At 57.2% G+C, this 17005-nt stretch overlaps 2 protein-coding genes across 2 annotated transcripts; one reads left to right on the top strand and one right to left on the bottom strand.

Annotated features, from left to right (window-relative positions):
- Positions 1-951: 951 nt before the first annotated feature.
- Positions 952-8510, bottom strand: LOC136301734 (parathyroid hormone/parathyroid hormone-related peptide receptor-like). Its single transcript, XM_066204924.1, has 13 exons — positions 7143-8510; positions 6047-6152; positions 5529-5639; positions 5287-5411; positions 5046-5140; positions 4536-4713; positions 4032-4185; positions 3799-3859; positions 3181-3247; positions 2815-2913; positions 2409-2546; positions 2274-2315; positions 952-2035 (listed from the first exon to the last, which is right to left on the bottom strand). Exons 1-13 carry the CDS (start codon positions 7602-7604, stop codon positions 1697-1699), a joined length of 1977 nt encoding a protein of 658 aa, XP_066061021.1. The 5' UTR covers positions 7605-8510; the 3' UTR covers positions 952-1696.
- On the top strand, positions 7258-13880 carry LOC136301729 (myosin light chain, embryonic). Its single transcript, XM_066204919.1, has 7 exons — positions 7258-7347; positions 9945-10185; positions 10980-11007; positions 11572-11721; positions 12260-12433; positions 12854-12931; positions 13668-13880. The coding sequence occupies exons 2-7, from the start codon at positions 10099-10101 to the stop codon at positions 13694-13696; spliced, it is 546 nt and encodes a 181-aa protein (XP_066061016.1). The 5' UTR covers positions 7258-7347; positions 9945-10098; the 3' UTR covers positions 13697-13880.
- The last annotated feature ends 3125 nt before the right edge of the window (positions 13881-17005 follow it).

Here is a 17005-nt window from a genome sequence, read left to right as displayed (position 1 = left end):
ACCTGAACTGGCTACAGTTCAGACACCAAGTGACTATTTGGGCCCCCTCAGACACCAGCTCTAATCTGCTGGAGTTTCTAAAAGGGTTTCCGGAATTCCTCCCCACAGTCTGGACAGGAATCGCTGCCCTGGTTTGAGCTCTGCACGTTCAGTGTGAAGACGAGGGTGTTTCAGGGCAGACTGGCAGGGCTTTACAAGCTGTTGTGTTCCCCTTCTCACCCTGAAGGTTCATCACTGCAATTAAAGACTGGAGTTTCAAAACAAAATGTAAAAATAGCCCCAGTGTCTGAGCTGCCATCTGCTTCCTCCCTTGCCAGGTCCCCTCTCGCTGCCACTGGGACCCGACCCCGTGTGAGGCATATGCTGGGGGTTCTCCCCTTCTCGTTAACACTTCCCTCTGCTCCTTGTAGGATTACTGAAATTCCTCACCCCTCTCCCACCTACCAGGAGCCTCTTGGGAAGAGAGTGTTTAAATATTGATCAGTGACAGGGAGCCACAAATGTCAGTTTGCGGGGCCGTGCGAGGTCTGCGGCAGGGCCGGTTCCGCGCCCTCGGAACAAGGGAGCAGTGTGAGCGGCATTCCAACTGCCCCGAGAGGGGACCTGTCCCTGGTGCAGCAGCTGTGCTGGTGTCTTCCAAAGAGACAAAGTCCTTCCAGGAGATCATTTTAAAAACGTCAGTCCTGGAGCCCTTTCCTGACGTGGTTCCTCCAGTTCCCTATGGCTCGCTTTGCACCGTAGCTTTTCACTGGAAGATCTGGGAATGCACACAAATATTTACCGGGTCCCATGTCTTGAGCGTGAAATTGCTGCCTTGAGGAGCTGCGTAGGAAGAAGATGCTCCATGCCACCACCATGCTGTTTATCTGCCATCTACACAGCTCCTTGGGAATGCCTTTTCCCTCAGGGCAGGTGCAGGGCAGGGGGCAGAGGGAGAGCAGACCTGGCTGGGAACGGGGCCAGGGTTCCAGCTTTTCCCAGCACTGCTGCTCTCCAGCCACCAGCTCCTGGGTCTGTGACGGAATACATGGATGGAAACAAGCCAGACAGACTCTCTTTATTCACTTCTCAGCCTGCAGTGAGATGACAGGGCCACGACTGTTGCATGCAGGGGCCTTTGTGTTAATGGATGAAGTGCTGGGGATCCAGGTATTCCCTGCACCCTTCCAGGCCACGTCCTGCCTCCTTCATCCCACCCTGTCCCAGTGCCTCCCGCTCCAGTTTGTGGTTGTGTTGGTGTTCACTCCATCCACGAGCTGCAGAGGGTGAGGGAGGGCAGGGTGGGTGCAGAGCAGCTCCACGGGCACTCTGTGCCCCCCCAGGCCGGACGAGGCCGGAGCCGGAGTCCGAGGCAGATCGGGCTCTTGGGATGGGCTTTAACCGCCCTGGAGAAGTCCCCTCCCACTCGTGGGGGTAGGAGTGAGCACGGAGGTGTTTCCTGGTGAAGACCCACGGCTTTGCAAGCACAGAGATGACATCAGTCACTTGCACGTAGAGGAGAATGAGGTTTTGTGGCTTGTTTTCGGGCCGGGGGAGGAGGAGCGGGAGCACGCGGTCCCTCTGCACCCTGGCTCTGACAGAGAGGGAGCCGGGTTATTCCGGCTGCTATCCCAGCCCTGGCTCTGCATGCCAAGCCTGAGGATCAGCATCTTCCCAGGCACCTCTGCATGCCCGGGTGGGAAATCCACCCTCAGCTTCACAGCATCGTCTCCAGCTCGGTGCTGGGCTGGGGGTGACACTGAGTCAGGTCTGTCAGCTCCAGCGCGTTTTCCCCCCGGCGTTTCTGGCTCGGCTCCCGGGCGGGGCAGGGCGGGAGCTGGCCCGAGGTGCCGCAGCCGGGGATGTAGCCGGGCAGGCGGGCCCGGGCCGGGAGCAGCAGCCCCCGGGAGCCCCCCGCTGCCCGCCCCGCCAGGCTGGTGCTTTGGGGGGCCTGGGAGCCCCGCCCGGCGCAGCAGCAGCTCCCGGGGCGCGCCTGCTGCCCCAAGTCGAGCGCCAGGAGCCTCCGGAAATGAGCCTTCTTGATCTCGGCCTGCACCTGGGAGAGCAGAGCGGGCTGCTGTGCCCAGAGACAGCAAAACAGCCCTGCCTTTGCTTGCCCTTTGCCCTTCCCTTCCTTTCCCTTTTTTCTTTCCCTTTTTTCCCTCCAAATCCTGTTGAGAGGGATGGATCTGAGCTTTTTGCTCTGGTTATCACAGCCTGGGGCTGCAAGTTTGCCTTCCCTGACTCTAAAGAGGCTGGAACAGGGAGCTTAGCTCCGCACTCTTCCCACTTACCTCCCCATTGCAAAAGCAGTAGATAAAAGCCACAAAGAAGCCCTGTCAAGAGACCAAAAAAGGTGGAGTTTGAGGCCCCTGAGCCTCCGTGGATGAACATCCCTCAATGCTGGGAGCAGCCCCGTGTCAACACACCTGGGAGGAGTTAAAGAGCATCTCGTAGTGCATCTGGATCTGCCACAGGAGCCCGGAGACCTCGGTGTAGGGCATGGCCGTGAACACCACGTAGTGGACTCCGAAAAGCGGCATCAGCACCAGCGTGGACTTGAGCAGCTTCCTGCACGGAGAAACCTCGGGGCCGTTACCGAGGAGCCGCCGGGCAGCCCCGCCCCGCAGTGCCGGGCTGGACCTGGGAGCAGGAAGAGCTCGGAGCCCCGAGCCAGGCTTCAGTCCAGCAGAGCTGCCAGAAGAGCTGGCTGCCACTGTCCTGCCACCCTTCCTCCCTCCTCCAGCCCTTCCCACACCTCTGCCCCTCCTTCACAAGCTCTGGGAGCCGTCCTGGCCGAACAGGCAGGACGTGGGGCTCTGGTGCTGCCAGCACTTGCCTGTACTGCTGCCGGGGGTCCAGCTTGCCCGTGGTGGTCTCCCAGAGCTTGGAGGCCAACACCCGGACGATGTTGAGGAAGAGGAAGAAGTTCACCTGCCAACAGACACCCACGGTGGTGACGGTGCCCAGTGTGGCCTGAGGAGCCCTCGGGGACACAGACAGGCAGCTCTGGGTGAGGTGCAGGCAGGGGCATGGCAGTGATGCTGTGGTCAGAGCAGGAGGGACCGGAGCCCCTCTGGGCTCTCCCTGGGTGCCGGGGTGGCCGGGACAAAACCCCGGTGACCACAAGCAAACAGCTCTGGTCTCTATCAATCCTCTTTCCCCGAAAGGAATTGGGAGGTTCATCCACAGGATTCTTACCACGACGGCAGCCAGGATGGGGACCTGATAAATCCACTTCATGTTCCCCGCACTGAGGTCCCAGCACCTGAGAAGACCAGTAAAGAAATTCCTTGGAGAAATCTGACACCGCTGGGAAGAATGGCTCTCTGGACCCCCAACTACCCCTGCACCCCCATCTCCCACTCTCCACCCCCTTGGTGGGCTCTGTGTAAACTCTGAGCTGTAGCTACAAGCAGTTGTAACTATCATGATGGGGCAAAGCAGATTTAAATGAACATTAATGCTCCTGAGGGTTCCTTGGCCACCTCATCCCAAACTCCTGCTGCTCCTATGGTGGCCTTTCCCCTTTTACAATGCCTCACTCCAGAATGTGCCCTTTAGCATCCATCTCTGTGCTGTTTATTGATCAATTTATGCTGCAAACCTGCATCCACTGTCCTCCCAAATGCAGAACAAAATCACTATTGCTCTGCATTACGGACAATTCTATGAACAAGCCTTGAATGTGTGTTCCCTTCCGTTGTTCTTTTTGGAAACTTTTCATTTCCAAAAAGCTCTAGTGCCCACAGATACTTTGCTGGCATTTGCAGCCACTCTTCCCCTCCCAAAGGCCCTGGAGAAGGTGGCCGTACGTACTGTGTATCTGCCAGCGAGGCCCTGACGCTGGCCCAGACGGACACAAACACAGCAGGGAGACCTGGAGGGGCAGGCACAGAGTGAGGAGCAGGGTTGAAACATCACCTTTGCAGATCAAAGCAGGTCCTGCATCCCACTGCCCTTCCCTGGGCACTCGGTGCCGCTCAGCCACGGCCAGTGCCACAGCTCCCGGCTGCTCTCCGGGGCACGTCTGCGGCTGGCTCTGTGCTCACCCCAGCCGATGAGGATGAGGACCCACAGGTAGCTCTTGTTGGAGAGGAAGGCCATGAAGATCAGGCTGTGCAGGTAGAGACCTTCCACCAGGATCCAGTAGTGGTTGGTGGCCAGAAAATAGAGGAAGAGAGTCACCACCACCTTGCAGCCAGCCTGGGGGCACAGGGAGATGCCTGTGTCAGGCTGGCCCCCGAAAGCAAAACCTGGTGACTTTTGCTTTCTGGTCCCCAAAACCCAGCTGTGCCCCATGTTCTTCTTGCAGAGACCTGCATCTCCCCTGGGATATTCCAGCCTCTTCCTTCCCATAGGACAGGTATTCCCTGCACACAGGCCAGGGTACTCTGTGGCTCTGGTCTCTAGTGTGGCACCAGGACAGGGAGGAGCTGGGCAGAGCCAAAGGTGGACCTTCATCCCCTCGCCCTGAGCAGCACAGCCCCGGCCTGGGACAATCCCGAGCACATCTCAGGGCTCCTAAATCCCCCTTTCCCCCATCCACCACTTGCCAGGTGGCCCCGTTGTCCTGGCAAGGGACCCCTGAGCTCGTCCTCACGCATCCTGTCGGTGTCGCTGGGCGCCGGGCCTGAGTAGAGCACCATGTCCTTGACGAAGATGCTGAGGGCCCGGCAGATGAAGGAGGTGAAGAGGTGCACGTGGATGTAGTTCCGTGTGCAGTGCAGGCGCCTGAGGAGAAGGGATGTGACACCAACCAAACCCCAGCTGCCCCACCAACTCATCACACCTGGGCTCAGGGAATGGGGGGTCTCAGAGTGGGCTCTGGGGTGTCTGGGAAAACAGATCTGGGAGCAGGCGGGGTGTCCCCGCTGTCCAAGAGCAGGGTGGAGCAGATCAGGAGCTGGTCATACTGGGGGGGTTCGGGGCTTTGGGAAATTGGCTGATGTTTGTGTTGGGTCTGGGACTGTTCCCATCCCTTTGGGGGCAGTCCCCCGCCAGGCTCGTGGGCAGTGGGATGAGGAGGGTTCTCCCACACTGGAGGGGCTTTGGCCTCTCCTTACTTGAAGTAGGAGAGGATGCAGACAGCGACGATGAGGGAGGCCAGGGAGATGGAGTAGCCCACGGTGTACATGAGGTGCAGGCGGTCAAACACCTCCTGGAAGAGAAGGACTGAGCTCCACCTCCCTGCCTGAGCACAGGGGGAGCAGGGCTGGTTTGAGGAGCGGAGACAGAAGAGCCCCCTGCCCCCAGCACTTCCCCTGGCCCCCATCCACACCCTTTCCCAGCACCCTTGACAGTCACCTTCTGGTGGCTCCGGCTCTCGGAGGAGAAGAGCAGGGCACACTCCGTGTAGTTGGCCCAGGTCTTGTTGATGCTGAGAGCCATGGCCCAGGTCCCATAGGCGCTGCAGTACCTGTAGGCGTGACCTGGGAACAGCAATGGGCTCCGTGGCAGCAGAAGGAGCCACGGGAAGCCCAGACTTGTCCCTGCTCCATGGACTGTCCCCTGGGTGAGGTCTCTCTCTGCCCAGGTGCAAGACTTGCCTTTGTGGTTGAAGTCGTAGATGTAGTCGGGGCAAGGCACTGACACCTCCTGGCTGGGGGAGCCCCTTGGCCAGCAGATGATCCCATCCCACTCTGGAGGGCAGCTGGGGCCTGGCCAGAGAGCAAAGGCACACATCTCACATCTCCACTCAGGCTCTCAGCATAACCTCTGGCTTACCCCCTGTGGGCTGGACCAGGGGGAGGAAAACGCTGCCACAGATCCGCCTGGGCTGCAGAGGGAGAAGCTGCGGGGGGCCAGGGAAGGGGACACATCCCACCACTTCCAGATGGGGCCAGGCCCCTCCACAGCTCTCGTTTTTGGTGTACATGGAGCTGTCTAGAAAACGCTGGAGCCAGTGCTGGCTGCACCCAGAGCACAGACGGTGCCATGAGCTCCACAAACCCCAAGAGCCGGGTGTCCTCAGCCCAGTCCCACCCCAACAGAGAGGACAGCATTCCCCACGGCGTTGCCAGTTCCACCAGGGCTGGCTGATCCAAGCACAGGGGAGGGACAATACCTTTGATCTTCTCCGGCTGGGCCTTTATGTCCCTTTGACACTTCTCCTTGGCCTCCACCAGGAGATAGATCTGCTCTTCCTTTGTGAGAACATCATCGGGATCGACCTGCCCAGACAAAACCCAAGTGACAATGCCTTGTCTCAAGTCATGGCATGGCTATGCTCCCAACCCTCCCCAGGAGTCAGGTTTGGGTGGCTTTGGGTAGATTCAACACCACAGGGAAGAAAAAAAGCTCTTCCTGCCTTCCTGCTCTTATTTTTCCCTCTTCCAAGGCTGAGGCTGACCCCAAGCCACCTCCCACCCTCTCCATGGTCATTTCTGCTCATGGCCTGTCAGGCTCCTGCCCCAGCTCCCTGTCACTCACCACCAGCAGTGCTGGGGGTCCCTATTGCCCATGCTGAGCTCTCCAGCCCAGGTCTGGCAACCCCTGGATAAAAGTGCCCGACTGGGGCTCAGCGAAGCAGCCACTGCCCAGTGCCCAGAGCAGACAGTGCAACCCATGGCACCTTCAGCCTCCCCATCACACCACATGTGCAAACGCCTTTTGGGGTGCTGTGGGCTAAGACGCTTGAAGGAGTTTAGAGCCAGGATGAGGACACAGTTTTGGAAGTGAAAAGGAGCTGGGATGCAGAGGGGTCACTCTCCCCAGACTGCCTCCAGTGAGCACAGCCATACCTGGGTGGATGAATGTGGAGCTGGTCAGGGATGTGGGGCAGGAGTGGGATCCTGGGGGTGAATCAGCAGGATGGGGGCCTGGCCGTGGTGGGAGTTTCACTGTCTGTGCCCAGCTCTGCCCTCGCCGCATCCCTCCAGCCCCTCCTGCACTGCTCAAACCGCCCACTCTGCTCCCCCGACACCTCCGAGGCACTGAACCCTGCCCTGGATGTGCCCAAGAAATGGAAAAGCCATCACGCTGCAGTGCCTCCATGGCTGCTGGAAAGCTTTTAGCTGCAGAGGAGATGCTCTCCCGTCCTGCCCAGCGGCTCTGCAGAGCGGGATGTGAGTGGGGAGCACAGCCAGCCCCGCCCGGGCCAGTGGCACAACGTCTAAAGCCAGGAGAGGGACCGGAGGAGCCCCGGGGCCGTGCAGACTTACCAGAGCCCACGCCGAGCTCAGCAGGCAGCAGCAGAGGAGAGTCACCGTGATACCTCCCACCGGGCCAGATGCCTCCATGGTGCCACGTGTCACTCGCATGGGGACTTCAGGGACCAGAATCGCTGCCAGTGGTGGAGAGGGCTGGTGTGTTAAGGAGGACAGAGCATCTTCTGGGAGCGCCTTCCTGGCTGCCAGCCCCACGGAGGTGAGGTGGCGGTGGGTCACAGCCCGTCCCTGGGCGATCAGGGCTGGGCGAGTCCCCTGTCCCTGTGGGATCCCAACAGGGTTCTGGTCACAGGCTCTCCAGGCAGGGCGGTTTCCCCCCACACCATGCTTGATCCTATTCTCTCTTTGTGTCTTGCCTGCTTTAAGCAGCTCCGAGAATGTGTGCAAACAATTCCCGATCAGATGGGGACGGCAGAGGTTTATTGGCTTAGCCCAAGGTGCTAAAATCCTCTTCATTCAAGGCAGATTCCTCTTCTCTTTTCAGAAACTTCTCTCACTGCCCGGTGGCTCATTTTTCAGCTGTCACAGCATTCCCCCACTGCCCCCATGCTCCTAAGTCCATTCCAGCCCCAGACTGGTCCCAAGGAGCCGGAGGGAGGTGGAGAAAATCCTAACGAGGTGGCTGGAGGCAGGGAGGCAGAGGGTGCAAGCACGTGAGCAGCACCTCGAGCTGATGCTCCTGCGATGGGACGTCTTTCAGGCAGACGCCAGTTTAACCCTTTTCCTTCTCCAGGGGCTGGATGTGTTTTGGGGAGACGTGCTGGGATCTGTCCTGCTCCCCCAGGCACCCACAGTGGCCTCAGGGCACATCTGCATTCAGCCTCCTTGGGAGAGGGGCTGGAGGCTCCATCCTGGGGCACGGGGGTGCAGGATGAGGTCTCACACCGTCGTTGGGCATCAGGTCAGAGCTGGTCCCACTGCAGCAGTCAGCATCCCTCATCACCTGCATCCCCCTGGCGCGGCCCCAGGGCTGTCCCCTGCCTTTCAGGGTCATGCTGATGCCCAGCTTGCTCCCACCACTGAGCCAGTTCCAACACCTCGTGACCCCCAGCAGCCCGAGCGGCCCCCTGGGGAAATGGGGCACCAAGAGGGGAGCCCTCTTTCCCCAGGCAGGTTGTCATTAGTGGGATGAGGCTGGAATTCAACAGCCCAGTGCCAAATCCCTGGAACAGCAGCTCCCAGGCTGGGCCCCTCCCTCGGCCCATACAATCCATGTCCAGACACAGCTCTTGCTCCTCTGTAAGCGCCCCAATCCTGCAGAGAGCAGCAGAGCCCCCAGAGCCTTCCTTGGGGTCTTCCTGGCAAGGCAGCTCATTCTGGCCCCAGCCACGAGCACCGTGACTGTGTGATAAGGGTCAGAGTCCTGCTGGGCCCCTGCAGTGAGGGAAGGCCAAGGGAGCGCCGCAAATCCCAAGGACAGGGCTCGGGAGGGGCTGCTGCTCCCGCTGATGGAATCACACAGCAAAACAAGTCCCACAGTAGCCATCAGCTGAAAATCAAGGAGGGCCTGGGGACGCTGTCTGCAGCTGCCTGTCCCCACCGCCTGGGCCGTGGCGTGGGTGTGACACCAGCTCTGCCAGCGGCTCCTTGGGATGCTGCACGGGCACAGAGGGCGAGCGAGGGATAAACAGTCAAACTGCAGCATGAGCGTTTTCTGAAGGCTCTGCTGGGTCTGATTTCTGACCCAGAAGCTGCTGGGGAGTGAAGATGGAGTTAAAGTGAGGTTATTTTGGAGTCGGATGGATGCGGAGGGGGAGGCAGCTCAGGGACAATTTGATTCCCTTGATTTCCCAGGCGAAACCTGACCCAGGCTCTGAGTTCACACTTAACAAAACATGTTGAGGTTTTTTTGCTAAATTACTTGTTATATTCTAAAGAGCTCGGGAAAGCAATGATTGCAAATTATACCCATCCAGCCCCCTCAGCTCCCTGGTCCCCACTAGCAATGAGGAGATGATGGCACACAGAGAATTCCCAGCAGTTTGTGGCTGCTCCCTCCTCCTGAATGACCTCCATAACTCCTCCTTTGCCCTGGTGCCCCATACATCTTGTTTAAGTTGATGGTTTAGAATGCCTCGGTAAAACACTCAGTAAAACACTGAGACGCTGAACTTCAATGAGTTCTATGCCTTTGTGATTCTTCAAACAGTTGGGAGAGGAGGGTGAGAGCAGGAGCATCTCCCACCAGAGTCTGCCCAGCACCTGGAGAGGAGCCAAAAGAAGACCCCATCTGCCCTGCAGGTTTCGGAGGTGCTTGGGATGGGAAAGATTTGTGCTCATGAATTCAGCTGTGGCTTTCACCATCATTCCCATTTCCTCCTTAGCCACCCTGAGGAAGGAGAGCACCTACACTGCTCTTTTCTAGGGTACAAGATCAGCCCTGGGGAGAGACTGGGACAAGGTAGACCCTGAGCACGAGGCCGAGGGAGCGTTCAGAAAGTTCTGAGCTCCTTTGAAGCAGCACTTTATAAATCCTGGTCTTAAAAGAGCTCTGCAGTGCTGGCCCTCGCAGCCTGCCTGCAATCAGGCGCATTTCGCCGTGGGTATCGCGGCAGGTTTATCAGCCATCCTGTTGCTATTTTCTTGCCTGGCCCCGTCGCCATTCGCGTTTAGGTTTCAGTGATCATTTAGCAAGCAGCCCCCATGCAGCCCACCCGGTGCAGGTGCTGGAGGGGGACATGTCCCCCCTTTTGCAGCTGGGGGGGGCAGCTGGTGGCTCCGTGGAGCCAGGAGCCGATGACAATGGGCAATTGTCAAATTGGGGCCCCTCTCGTTTGAGTTTTCTTCCTTTTATAGTAAGTAGCAGTTGCTCCAGCAGCTGGCCTGCCCCTCCAGGGTGAGCACTGGGCTCCGTATATAAGGGAAGGAGCAGCCTTTGCCTTTCATCCCTCCGTTCGCTTCCCTCGCTGGGCGGCAGGACTCATCCCGCACCTCCGCAAATCCCAGCGCGATGCCGCTCAAGAAACCCGACCCGAAGAAGGAAGCAGCCAAAGCAGCTCCAGGCTCGGAGCCTGCCTTCGATCCCAAGAGCGTGAAGGTGAGTGAGGAATGAAGACGTCACCGTGTTTCTCCGTGCCCGTCATCTGCCAGGCACAGGCGATGCAAAGCGCTCTGCAAACGGCATTAGCCAGGCTGGAAGCCAGCCTTGGGAGGGGAAATAATCCGATTGAGTGGATGCAGCAGGCTGGGAGCGATGCTGTCCTCGCGAGGGAGATGTCTCAGTCTTCCCCACCCAGCCCTGCCCAGCACTCACTGCAGGGAGCCAGGACTGCGGCTGCAGTCAAACCCCCAGCTCCTGCTGAGACCCCGTGTCGGAGCCCCAGCAGCAATAAAAAGCTTCTCTGCCACCCACTGTCTCCATCCTGAAATATTTTGTTGCCTGCATTGCCTCCTCCACATAAGAGCATCCTTTATCCAACAGCTCCACAACAGGAACTCGCTTTTTCCATGATTCCTCGGGATCCTCACATTTTTAAGCCAGAGCTGTGGCAGGAGAGTTACTAAGAGCAGGCTCAGCATGGAGGCTGTTTAATCACTTGAAGTTGGGATAAGGCCCTAAAATAACATCCTTTCCACCCAAAATAGTCCTGACCGCGGTCTGAGCATCCCTCCTGCCTGCCTACACCGCTGCTGCCAGCTGTGCTCTCCACAGTGAGGACAGAAGCAGCCAGGGACACAGCACAGCAAGATATGGCACAGATATGGGACACGGCATGGATATGGCCCCCTGCCCTGAGCCTGGGGAGGGAGAGCTCCAGAGGGGAGAGTTCCTTTGCTCCCCCCAGCAGTAGCCCACATCTCATGCCCAGCTCTGCTTCCTTCTCTTTACAGATTGAATTCACGGCAGAGCAGATTGAAGGTAAGTGCTGAGTTCAGCTTCTCTCAGAGATGGCTTTAGAAATGGGGAATCCTTTTTCCAGGTAGTTTTTCACCACAGACACAAGAGCCAAGGCCCCACACATCAAACCCCATCTTGGGGGAAAGGCCAGCAGGATCCAGAGCCTGGCAGGGAAAAGGTATTTTTCATTCATGGTGCGAGACGCAGCCTGGGTCAAAGTCAGGGTTTTGGTGGGAGGAACAGTCTCCGGCAACACAGGGACAGCCGCAGAGCATGGAGATCCAAGTGGAAAGGGGGATAAGTAGGGATGTCCTGCAGCAAAGCCAGCTGCTGAGGGTGCAGGGATCCAGCAGGTCACCCAGCCACCTCTGCAGAGGTGACAAAACCTGCTCGAGCAGCCAAGTGACTTGTCCAAGGAGTCTGGCAAACCCCAGCCCGCATTGCGCAAGCTCACTCGGGGCTGCGGCACGTTCAGAGGGCACAACGTGCACGTGTCGGTCCCTTCCCCGCCTGCCGGGCACGACCTGGTGCCAGGTGCCTCCCTGGAGTGGCAACGGGGCCACTCCGAGCTCTCCTTCCCCGCAGAGTTCAGAGAAGCCTTCGGGCTGTTTGACCGGACGCCGGCGGGGACGATGCAGATCAGCTACGGACAGTGCGGGGACGTGCTCCGGGCGCTCGGCCACAACCCCACCAACGCAGAGGTCCTCAAGGTGCTGGGCAAGCCCAAACCAGAAGGTGACAGCAAGCTGGGGACAGGGTGGGACAGGCAATTCCTGTGCTCCCTGGTAACAAGTAGAGGGTTACGATCCCTGTAGGAAGAACCCTGCAAGGTGAAGGAACTGGGAAGGAAATTATGCAGACAGGCTTCATTCCTGTGTAATTCCTTCACGCCCCTTCCCCATACCACGGATGATGACATAGGGGATAGGCAGTCCTCACAGAGGAACGGTGGCAAGTGATGCTTAGCAGACTTTATCCTGAACTGGTGCAAACTGGTATAACCAGACCAGTCCCAGTGTGGCCACACTACTGTGGTGACAGATGACCCACCTGATGGTTTTGGGCTGATATCAAGGGTCTCTGTGCAGTCCCCTGATGTTACTTTATTCCTCCTATGGATCTTCCAATCTCTAATTTAATAGTTCTGTCTCTTCATGGGGCTTCTCCCCTGCACCCTAATGGAAAAGAGACCAGGACACTTAATCAGGAGGCCCCCAGAGGCTGAATTCAGCCCCATGAGGTTCATCTCTGACCCCATCTCCTCCCCTTCCAGAAATGAACACAAAGATGCTGGACTTTGAGACCTTCCTGCCCATTCTGCAGCACTTCACCCGCAACAAGGAGCAGGGCACCTTCGAGGACTTTGTGGAAGGGCTGCGTGTCTTCGACAAGGAGGGCAACGGGATGGTCATGGGGGCCGAGCTGCGCCACGTGCTGGTCACGCTGGGTACGGCTGGGCCGGGGACGGGCCCGGGGGGAGCGGGGCGTGGGCCCCGAGCTCTCTCTGCGCCAGTGGCTCCAGTACCTGCCTGGTCTATCATATCAAAAGCTGGCCCTTTTCACTCTGCCGCTCACAGGCTCTTTTAGGAGTCAGAAGTCCTGAAAGTGTGGCCATTTCCATCTCATGCCACAGCCTCAGGCATGACCCAGGCAAGATGGACACTCCAGAACATCCTCAGTTATCAAACAGCAGTTGCAGTGTGGTCCTCTCTCCACTATCTCCCACCAGCATTCCTCAGTAGTGGCACACACTTCTTCTTTAATCCCCTTCTCCTCCCTCTGGTGTCTTTGGCTATCTGAAAGAAGGACAGGACGGTCCTGGCAGGCTGAAAACCCTTCCCCTCACCTCTCCATCCTCCCCGTCCAGGAGAGAAGATGACAGAAAGCGAGGTGGAGCAGCTCATGGCAGGCCAGGAAGACGCCAATGGCTGTATCAACTACGAAGGTAAGAGCAGGAGAATTCCGGCAGGGCCACCTCTGACACGGCTGTCTTCTCTTAGGGTGCAAAATGCATCCTCAGCAAGGGCTCTGGTTGGACTTGATGATCTTAATGGTCTTTTCTGACCTTAATGATTTCATGATTCCATGACATTGGTGATCACAGGAAGGGAGGTGTGGACCACCCTGCACAACCTTTCCAAAAAAGCACTGAGACATATCAGCCAGGGTGGGAACAAGGTGGTTGTGCCAGTGATTTCCAGGAAAAGCAGCTGAAGACAGCATGTTTCCAAGGAGTTCAGGCCTGTTTTATGCACAGTTTTGGCACTGTTTTGTTGCAAGCTATTGAAAATAAACAAAGCCAGCATCTTTCCCAGCAGAGGCTAATTGGGAACATTTGGAGACCTGGATCACTCGCTGCTCCAAGAGGGTGAAAATCTGGAATGGGAGGTGGTTAAATTTAAGAACCCCTAAAACTGGAGAGCAGTGAGAAAAAGAGGGGACCTATTTCCCTTGGCCTCAGAAAAATGGGGATAATGGTACCGGCTCATCTCCAAGGTTGGCATCACTCTGACCAGGTTGGGGATGGCATGCAAAAAGTGGGAACAGAAAGAGGAATATTAGTCCTGACAGAGCATCCCCTTCATCCCTGGGGGGTCTGGGCTGGGGGTTCCCCCTGCTGCCTCTCTACCTGCCCCAGCTCACAGCATGTCCTGAGCCCTCACATTCTCATTTCTCCTCAGCTTTTGTCAAGCACATCATGTCTGGCTGAAATGAGGAGTTTCAGGTGAGTTCGGAGGCGTCTCCTGCTGCTCACTCCAAAATTGGAAATCCTGCAAGTAACAGCCAGGGGCAGAGAAGCCAAACCCCAGACCTGCAGCGGATTAATGCCACAGGAATAATGCCACTCTTTTCACGTTTTCCCTGTGACATTTGCCTCATTAAATTTCATTCCTTCCTCCCTTACATGGTTTGTCTGCTTTGGCTTGGGAATACTTAGAGACACGGTGGGTGGAGGAGACATTTCTGTGCCAGGCCCACCCTGATGGCACGGGGTGAAGGGTCCCTGGGGTGTGGGCAGTGCCCTGCCTGGGATGGGCTCCTTGGACGGTTCTTCTGCAGGCAGACGGTGTGTTCCAGCCAGGAGCTGTCTGGGGGCTGTGTGATAAAAGCTGGCGACTCTCTCCCTCTTCCTACCTGCAAAGCAACGTTCACAGCATCACCACAAGTGGTGAATAATTCATGACACATAACTCAGCCTTCCCATCAGCAGAACACCTGGGAGCAGAAAACACTTTCCTTTGATTTGTTTCTTATTCCAGCGTCCTCACTCTGACTAGAAATTGAAGGCATTTTTGCTCCGATGTGTTGACTTCAGCTGCCACTTGCTCGTTCCTGTGCAGTGACTGAGTAACAGCTGCTTTCAATTCCCACTGTTTGATTCAACTACTCATAAAAAGCAACATAAGCTGTTTATAGATGCAAGATTAGATTTGAGCTCCTCTCTGTGCTATTCCTACAGCTTCCATTGGGCAGGATCTGGGCACCTCGTGTTTTTAATGTACTATTTGTGCTTTAACCCCCTAGAGGACCGTGGTGACAGGGTCAGAAGGGACCCTGCCTGCTGCACACTCACTCTGGGGTCACGTTTGTCCTTGTCACTGCCATGGCACCCACTCCTGCAGTGGGACGTGCTGTGGCAGAGAGGAATGGAGCAGAGGAGAGGTGGGGACCTGCCTCAACTCACAGAGCAAATCCACAGCAAGGGCTGGGGGCCCTGGAGCTGTGATATCCCTGTTGTAGCCATGATATTCCTGCTAGTCTTGACATTCCTGCTAAAGCCATGATATCCCTACTAGCCTTGATATGTCTGCTAGCTGTGATATTCCTGCTATAGCTGTGATATCCCTGCCCTGCAAGCCAAGAGGCTGCACTCTCACTCCTCAGTGCAGAGCACAGGCCTTGTGTTTGAGCCCCCAGCTTGCACGCTGAAAGGAGCAACACTAAATTAAAACCAAAGTGAGACCTGCAAAGGGACAGACAGAAAGCAAGCAGTGGGAAATGACAGAACTACAGGAGAACAGTTTTCCATGTGAAAAATCCAGCCCCTGAAGCCCCCCTGGGGGAAGAGCCACCCACACTTTACTTTGGGGACCTGTTGTGTCTCTTTAGGATAAAGCAGAGCTGGTTTGTAGCAAAGCAGGTTGGAATGATGCACTTGAACAGGCACAGTATGTGTGTCTGTACCTCCATCCCCTTCCCCCGGCAAGGCTGCTCCCCTCCTCCTCTGGAAAAGTTGAGGATTCCACAGAGAAAGCTGTTTTAGTCCCACAGACATTTATAAAAGCATCTGTGGGTACCAGTGAGTGACCCCCCAGGCAGCACTGCCCTGTAGGACTGAGGGGTCTCTGTAAATCCAGATCTCCAACGAAAACAGCAAATCCTGACCTTTTACAGCGTGGATGTTTTACATGAATTCCAGGGAACTCTGAGGAGAGGTACAAGGAGCCCCCACGCTCTGGAGAGCCTGTATCTCCTCAGGCTGTGATAAGACAGACTCTCATACCAAAGAAGGTCTGGATGTCAGGAGTTCTGTACCCTGGGGAATGGGAGAGACAGATGGAGCCAGCTTTCATCCCCAGGAGGAGTTATCTGCAGTGCACGAGATCAGGAGGAGGGTGAACATGGGCTGTGCTCCTTGAAAGGCTCCTTGGAGGCCCAGACCACGTACACACGCCACCATCATCACCGTCAGCAGCGAGGCCAAAGGCCTTCAGGGGAGGAGACACTTCACTGTCATGTTACTCACACCCTCCTGTTTGACAAAATGACTTGGACTGACCCGATTAGGAAACCAGGTGTCCATCCCGGGACAGCACTGCTCTGGGCCCCATTTGCTATTTGTCTCAGGTGAAGGATTGAAGAAAGCTTTGCCTGCTCACACCCTGAAAGCAAACACCTGCAGATTTGCTGCCAGTAACAAATTTGTAACTACACCTTTCAGAAGTGCAGAGAAAGAGGGGAAGGAGGCGGGCTGAGCCCTCCTGCTCCACACACAGCTGTTATTCTCACCTAAAGATACAGCTCCTGCCCTCGTGTGCTCGGCAGCACATCAGCATGTGACCTTCGGGCCCGAGTGCAAGTGCAAATCACTGAACAGAGCAGGACGGAGCAGTCTTTGTGCAGGTGTGTGTGCATCGGGGTGAAGTTACGGCTGATTCAGCAAGCCCACAGAAGGGCGGCCTCTGCTAGCTGCCGGTGACTATTGATAGGTCAGTGTTTTTAATAATTTGAGGTTTATTTGTGCATCTTTATTCCATTCCTTTGCTAAAGCTCTGTTTATCACACTTTCAAACATATCCCAGCTGTAACTGGCAAATCACCTGCCTTGTATTTATACCCTGGTCTGCCAGTTTTACCCCTGGATATGAAGACATCACAAGGAATTTCTTCACAGAATGGGTTGTTAAACATTGGAAGGGGCTGCCCAGGGAGCTGCTGGAGTCCCCATCCCTGGAAATGGCCAAGGGACGACTGGACTTGGCACTCAGTGCTCTGGACCATTGACAAGGGGGCGATCAGTCACACCTTGGACTCGATGATCGGGGAGGTCGTTTTCAACCCACGCGACCCTGCGATTTTGTGATGCCGTGGCTGAACCTACCTGGGCAGCACCATCGGCACGGAGCCCTCAGACACGGAGGCCGGGCCTGGGCCGCGCTGCCCCCGGCACCGGGAACGGGGAGCCGGGACCCACCGGCCAAAGGCAGCGCAGGGCCCGGGCTGCCTCGGGGCGCCCCGGGGGTGGCAGCAGGGAGCCCTCGCAGCGGCACCCCGAGGGACACGGGGGCTCCCCGCAGACCCGGGGACGCCCAGGTCAGGGTTCTGCGGCACAAAGTGCAAGCTCCACATTCCACGGGTGCAAAGGCGCTCTGAGGGACGAGCCACGGGCCCTGCCGGGGGCTCACCGGCCCCCTCAGGCCCGTCCATCTCCGTCTCTGCCCGGACATCTCCGTCCTCGCTCGGGCGGCTCCGTTCCGGCTCGGCCATCTCCGCCCCGGCTCGGCCATCTCCGGCGCCG

The sequence above is a fragment of the Chamaea fasciata genome, unplaced genomic scaffold (genome assembly GCF_029207755.1).
Source record: "Chamaea fasciata isolate MVZ Bird 193981 ecotype frontalis unplaced genomic scaffold, bChaFas1.0.hap1 SCAF_27, whole genome shotgun sequence".
Lineage (NCBI taxonomy): Eukaryota > Metazoa > Chordata > Aves > Passeriformes > Sylviidae > Chamaea > Chamaea fasciata.
The sequence above is the reverse complement of the archived record's forward strand: the minus strand, read 5'-3'. Positions and strand labels throughout refer to the sequence as shown.

What these genes read in the sequence shown, in the direction of transcription:
- LOC136301734 (XM_066204924.1), bottom strand. Translation starts at nt 7,604, where the DNA reads ATGAAGAGGATTTTAGCACCTTGGGCTAAGCCAATAAACCTCTGCCGT. An exon ending in CCAGCCGGAGAAGATCAAAG is followed by an intron (nt 5,640 to 6,046) that starts GTATTGTCCCTC and finishes CTCTCTGGCCAG; the next exon opens with GCCCCAGCTGCCCTCCAGAG. An exon ending in GCCTCGCTGGCAGATACACA is followed by an intron (nt 3,248 to 3,798) that starts GTACGTACGGCC and finishes TGGTCTTCTCAG; the next exon opens with GTGCTGGGACCTCAGTGCGG.
- LOC136301729 (XM_066204919.1), top strand. Translation starts at nt 10,099, where the DNA reads ATGCCGCTCAAGAAACCCGACCCGAAGAAGGAAGCAGCCAAAGCAGCT. An exon ending in CCACGTGCTGGTCACGCTGG is followed by an intron (nt 12,434 to 12,853) that starts GTACGGCTGGGC and finishes CTCCCCGTCCAG; the next exon opens with GAGAGAAGATGACAGAAAGC. An exon ending in TGGCTGTATCAACTACGAAG is followed by an intron (nt 12,932 to 13,667) that starts GTAAGAGCAGGA and finishes ATTTCTCCTCAG; the next exon opens with CTTTTGTCAAGCACATCATG.